Source organism: Panulirus ornatus, chromosome 7 (genome assembly GCF_036320965.1).
Source record: "Panulirus ornatus isolate Po-2019 chromosome 7, ASM3632096v1, whole genome shotgun sequence".
Lineage (NCBI taxonomy): Eukaryota > Metazoa > Arthropoda > Malacostraca > Decapoda > Palinuridae > Panulirus > Panulirus ornatus.
In genome coordinates this window covers 30,274,793-30,280,870 of record NC_092230.1, presented here as the reverse complement: position 1 = coordinate 30,280,870, position 6,078 = coordinate 30,274,793, and the positions used below count along the sequence as shown (strand labels likewise).

At 41.4% G+C, this 6,078-nt stretch overlaps 1 protein-coding gene across 2 annotated transcripts; it reads right to left on the bottom strand.

Moving 5' to 3' along the window:
* Positions 1-1,002: 1,002 nt before the first annotated feature.
* On the bottom strand, positions 1,003-5,800 carry LOC139749492 (ETS homologous factor-like). 2 transcript variants are annotated; one of them, XM_071663414.1, is made up of 6 exons: positions 5,464-5,800; positions 5,069-5,267; positions 4,594-4,797; positions 3,846-3,962; positions 3,365-3,557; positions 1,003-2,879 (listed from the first exon to the last, which is right to left on the bottom strand). In XM_071663414.1, exons 1-6 carry the CDS (start codon positions 5,668-5,670, stop codon positions 2,765-2,767), a joined length of 1,035 nt encoding a protein of 344 aa, XP_071519515.1. In that variant the 5' UTR covers positions 5,671-5,800; the 3' UTR covers positions 1,003-2,764. The 2 variants fall into 2 exon arrangements, with proteins under 2 accessions (XP_071519515.1, XP_071519514.1); XM_071663413.1 differs by having other exon boundaries at positions 1,006-2,879; positions 4,594-4,800.
* Between the last annotated feature and the right edge of the window lie 278 nt (positions 5,801-6,078).

Here is a 6,078-nt window from a genome sequence, read left to right as displayed (position 1 = left end):
GTTCTCCTTGTTCTCTCCACTCTTGACGCATATGTCCTCTTTGTCAGCCTTTCATCACTCATTATCTCCATATTTCCAAACCATTTCAATACACCCTTTTCTGCTCTTCCACCCTCACTCTTTATATTTCCACTCATCTCTCTTACCCTTGCATTACTTACTCGATTAAACCACCTCATACCACATATTTCCTCAAGTATTTCATTTCCTCTCATGACCAGGTGCATAAGCACCAACAATCACCCATCTCTTGCCGTCCACTTTCAGTTTTACCCACATTAATCTAGAATTCACTTCCCTGCACTCTATCACACACTCCCACATCTCATGCTTCAGGAGTAGTGCTATCCCTTCCTTATCACTTGTCCGCTCACCAACTCCTGACTTTACTCCTGAGATATACTTCCAAACCATTCTTCCCCTCTACCCTTGAGCTTCGTTTCACTCAGATCAAGAACATCCAGGTTTCTTTTCTCATACACAATACCTATCTCTCCTCTCTTTTCATCTTAATTGCATCCACACACATTCAGACACCCCAATCTGAGCCTTCGAGTAGGATCAACACTCCCCGCCTAGCTCCCTCTGTTTCCTCTTCCAGAAATTGATGTAGGGGATAAAGAATACTTCCCACGTATTCCCTGCGTGTCGTAGAAGGCGACTTAAGGGGGCAGGAGCAGTGGGCCGGAACCCCCCCCCCCTTCCCTCCTTATACTTAAATTTCTAAAAGGGGAAACAGGATGAGTCATGCGGGGAGTGTTCATCCTCCTCGAAGGCTCAGACTGGGGTGTCTAAATATGTGTGGATGTAACCAAGATAAGAGAATTTGTTTGTACATAACTTTATATTGCGCCACCTCACTATCGCGGGAGACGGCGGTTAAGTATAATGAATGTGTATATATATATATATATATATATATATATATATATATATATATATATATAGTGTAAGATTTAGTAGAAACTGTGGGTATGGTACGGGGAACAAGCTAACCTCTTCCGCGAAGTTGACAGAAGCCTAGGAGGAGGATGACCTCAGATATATGCCTCCGTGTGTAGATGATGCTCAGTTATCTAACAAATGCACACCTCTCTTTGTCCATGAAGGTAGATTGAACCACTAGATTTGACCTGCATTTAGTTTATTGCAGTCACTTGAAAATATGGAATGAAATAAATAACAAATGATGTCTTTGATTACCATTGTCCTTCGCAGAAGGTAGGTAAAAACTACATGATCGAAATATTACAAGCGTACCATAATATCACAGACTAAAGTAAAACAATAATAATTTAATAACTTAGTGGTGATTATATATATATATATATATATATATATATATATATATATATATATATATATATATATATATATATATATATATATATATTACAAAAGGTCACAGTGGTGCGCGTGAACTGTATGCATATAACCACGGGGAAAACTTTGTTTATTCGATGTAGATCAACTATCTCATTCTTGTATCTCCCCTGACGATGTGATCATTACACAATACTGCACTTGAGAACTTACTGTGTTTCGTTTTCTCCGTGGTTATATATATATATATATATATATATATATATATATATATATATATATATATATATATATATATATATATATATATAGATATATATATATATATATATATATATTATAAAACTTTGGTTAACTGTAGTAAGAGCTTAAAATATAAAGTCCTGTTGGAAGAACCAGCAACGACAGTTTGCCGACAAACTGCGTTGTGATTTTTCCGTATATCACAACCATGATAGCATAGAGTGCCTAACACTTTTAAGAGTAATGTTACTTTACATAGTATATAATGAGTTTTCTTAAGCCCAGGCTACTCAAAGGTACGATAGATCATGAAGTGCCCTTGCGCTTGGATTGCCTAATCCTACTCAGGTACGGATGTTGGCTCATGTAAGTCACGCCACGTCACGTCAGGTATGAATGGTGATATGTTACTGAGGAAGTTACATGTGCCGGTTTAATGCTGAATATGAGATTAGCTGCCTCGAGATTCAGATTACCTGTTGTACCTTAAAAGAATATTTTGATTTTCGTTGCCTAAAATTAGCTGCCTAGGTTAGAGGAGAAAGTAACTGGCTTTTTCTAGTTAAGATTAATGAGTGATGAAGCTGTGCCTATGTTTATGAAGTTGAAACATCACAGGCTTAATGCAACTGCAAATCAAATTATGCTGATTTCCGTAGCTGCAAAACATATGCCTTTTCTTTTAATTATTTCTTTGTGACTAGATAAGTTTACCTTTAAAGGCTATTACTTCACATAAAAGTTAAGATACAGTAAAGTCAGACGTTCTGAACCAAATTATCGAGTTTGTTGTTATCTAACTTAACGTGGGAATCGTCTGTGGAAGTTGTTAAGAATACTGGCCTTGCTCCCCACGTGTTGAGATTAACTTGCAGTTGCATTTTAAGGGATGTTAGATCAAACGGGCATGCGTCTAACGCTCGAACCCTGGTGAGAAGGTAAACTGTCTTTTTGCTGTTTGGCGGGATTTCCCACGCATGTAGTCTAGTAACTTATCTTCAGTGGTAAGACGAAGGGAGGTGCATGCGTTGTGAAGATAAGATTATAAAGCTTCATGGTCACCGCATAAGTCTACGATGATCAGCTCTGCATATTGTGGATATGAAGAATGAAGAAGTTCGATGATGACAATATTCCGAAGATGAGTCCGACTGATTGTATGAATTAGACAGTTTGGCCTCCGGATTTAGATCTCGGTTTAGGCCGATGACTTTTTCTTGAGTTCAATGAGGTATTTGAGAGCCTTTGGCCCACAACGGTACACCAGTTGCTTCTCAGACACCGGTAGGAGCGCCCCAGTGGTGTAGTGGTATCTGTTATTGAGGAAAATGGTACATTAATCACCAGCTCATACTCCCAAAATCATAATATTTTTCCAATAATGTTTAGTGGCATTACGTTTAAATGGCTGTCTACGATCTTAAAGGTTTCATAATGTAAATGAAATCTGTGCTCAGCATTTATTTATTATCGACTATAGCTTACTGTTAATGAATTGTATATTCATTTTTGTATTAACCATCTTATGGAGAATATTGGATAGTGGATCAAAACCAAAATCTATTATAGATTTTAAGCATGTTAAATTTTTGCAGAGAGAAATGACTCCCAAACTTGATGGGGGGAGCATTAGAAAGAGATATGTACACCAAGCTACATATTTAAACACTGTGATGAGAAGTTCTTCATCTACATCCTTTCGGAAGAGACTGGGACGTCAGACAAGCAATTGGTGTAAGAGAGTGAAACCTTGTCTGTGGACACCTTCCGAGGTACACGAACCGCTTTTCCAACCCACCTGAGGCCACGGGCGAAGTTGTCGTAGGAGAGGTTTGGCTTATTCGCCCTCTGTCCCCACATTTTGGCAATGGCTGTTGGCTGCACCAGACGGAAAGAGCCCTGCGACTGTTCCTCCCATCGGATCAGCGAGGGGTTGGTTCGTGGGTCGGCCAGCAGGCGGATCACGAACTCCCAGTTCTTGGGGCCGCGCTCTGAGGACAATGGAAATTACAGTTTGCTGATATTTGTTTACAAGTTAGAATAACTTGATATATTATGCATAAGAAGATGAATTGGATGAAATTGAAAAGCAAAGATGAAATCGTAAATTTTCATTATTTAGCTTTTTTTCTTTATATGAGATAATAGATCTCGTTTTGTTCATCATTTACGGACTTTAGTACAATTAGTTTGTAAAACTGGAGGATATAATCTTCTAAACATGATACGGTACCACTAATGAAAAAGAAAGTTGGTGTCAAAATAGGGAAAATACTGACCTCGCTTCTTGGCGTCTGGTCGGATCTTGTGAAGTGGGTCTGTAGCAGGTACAGCCAGGGTGTCCATCTCTGCCGACACCTGGGCCACAGGCTCTGGGGTACGGCTCTCCATGCTTTCTGGAATCAACACAACACGATATTATTAATCGTTATCAGAAATCGTCTTCGCTACAGTAGCTTAAGTTTCACTTTAATAAGTGGTAATATTTGTACTGAAGTCCGAATTCTGTTTATAAAATGTTTACCTTCAATTGTTTTTGAATGTAAAACAGAAGGTACATCAGTCGAATAGTATTGTAACTGCATATTACTTACTCTTAATTTGTACGTTAGTATATATGTAGTTGGTTGAAAAAAAAAAAAAGATATTCTGGGCTCGTTACTGTAGAATGCGAGTGAAATAGCATTTTTCGTTATAGCAACTTGTACAGTACGTTCATAGTTGTCAGGAAGTGAGGTATCACATGTGAGGCAACGATCTTGTTATGTTAGGTACGTTTAGCGGGTAGTTGGTCAGGTAGTTGCCATCAAGACAGTGTAATAAGATTCAGTTTAAAAGAATTTCTCTCGTGAGTTTATCAACAGATAGAGAGATGCTGAGAGAGATAGGGGCGGAGGGAGAGGAGAAAGTTCCCCGAGTTACGATTCCGTTGTGTTGTTGGGGGAGTCGGGGGTAGGGTTAGGGAGGGTTAGCGGGGGGGTTCTAGACTCGCTTTAAGGTATGGGTAGGGAGTGCTAGCGGCCTCACCGTAAGGTATGGGTATGGACTGCTCCAGAAGGTCCATGTCTTGGAGACCTCCGACCAGAGGCTCCCATGGCGAATCTCGGATGTAGCGATCGAGGTCCTTAATGTCCTCGGTGGTGAGGTCCCAGGAATCTGTTGTGTCGTAAGCCACATCCTGGCTGGCGTAGTCGCTGTAGGGGGACGCTCCGCCCTGCTGCAACTTCCTGCCTGCTGTGGAAGAGACTCTAGGTCACACATCTGCCTCCTCTCTCTCTTGTCTCAGGAAGCCAAGCTTCTTGATATTGTTTTGATGGTTCTAAATAAGGCCACGTATATTGCAAGTCATCACGGTTTTAACTTATGTTATATAAATGTATTTTGATAAGGTCTTTATCTTTAATGACATGTCTGAATCTTAGATGATGTACAGCTTTTTTTTGATAAGAGATTACCAACATTTTTACAGGAGATGCATGACAGGCGTCTTGGGCAGACTTACCGGCATTATGTTCTTGTTTCATCTCCTGGAACTCCTCATAGAAGATCGGTCCGTAGATGTTGCCGATGAGGTAACAGAAATCTTGGCAGGAGAACTGGAGGAGGTGGCTGCCGCAGGTGTTCCTGAACGCCCACAGGTCTATGGTGGTCTGATCGAGCCCGCGTCTCCGGCATATACTTCCAGCCCAGTCCAAACAGTCCTGGTGAGGTAGGCCCATTTGTATGAGTTGCTGCTGGCTCATAAGTTGCCTTATAAACAAGACCAACTTAAACCACAGTTGATTATCAGCTGCCACTATAAGTGTTAAAACATGTTTCTGGATAACTTCAAGACAAAGTCAACTTAAAGGTTTACGATAGATTGTATGGATCATACTGAAATGTCGAGGTGCTTACCTCACCACGCCAGTCAGAGATGTTCATTTTAGAGAAGGCTTCCATTTCCTCCAGCAGACCCGTGTTGTGCGTGTCGTAGTCTGATGTGTAAGCGTCCATGCTGCCCAGATAGGTCTGGCAGAGGCTGTCGATGCCGGCCTCCCCTTCAAAGAGTGGCTCGTCCAAGGTGAAGGAAGCCCTCAGATCTTCATATCCACAAGCGTCCATGTTTGAAGGTACGTAAGTGTGTTTTAGTTGTGGGTCTCTAGTGTTCTCCTGCAGAGGGTATTTAAAGAAGGTTTTTCCTTCGAGCGAGAGGATCCAACACCAGTCCTTCACTGTCGGTGGAGAAGGAGAAGACTGCTAGATCCAGCGGTCGACCGCCATTTTAAACCACACGCTGCTGACCCGGGAAAAACTATGACGTCAATGGTACCTTGTCTTCCTATTTACTCACGTCACGTCTACCTGGCCCTGAGGGAAGGATCTCGGCTTCTGTTGAGGGAAGTCATCTAGTACACTCATCTATGGCAAGGCACATCCCCTGACCCCTCCCTCCTGTTGACACCCCTAAGGAGTGTACTCGTTCGGTCGTGTTTGTACCTCTGGCATCCCTGTATCCGGGTGGAGTATGGT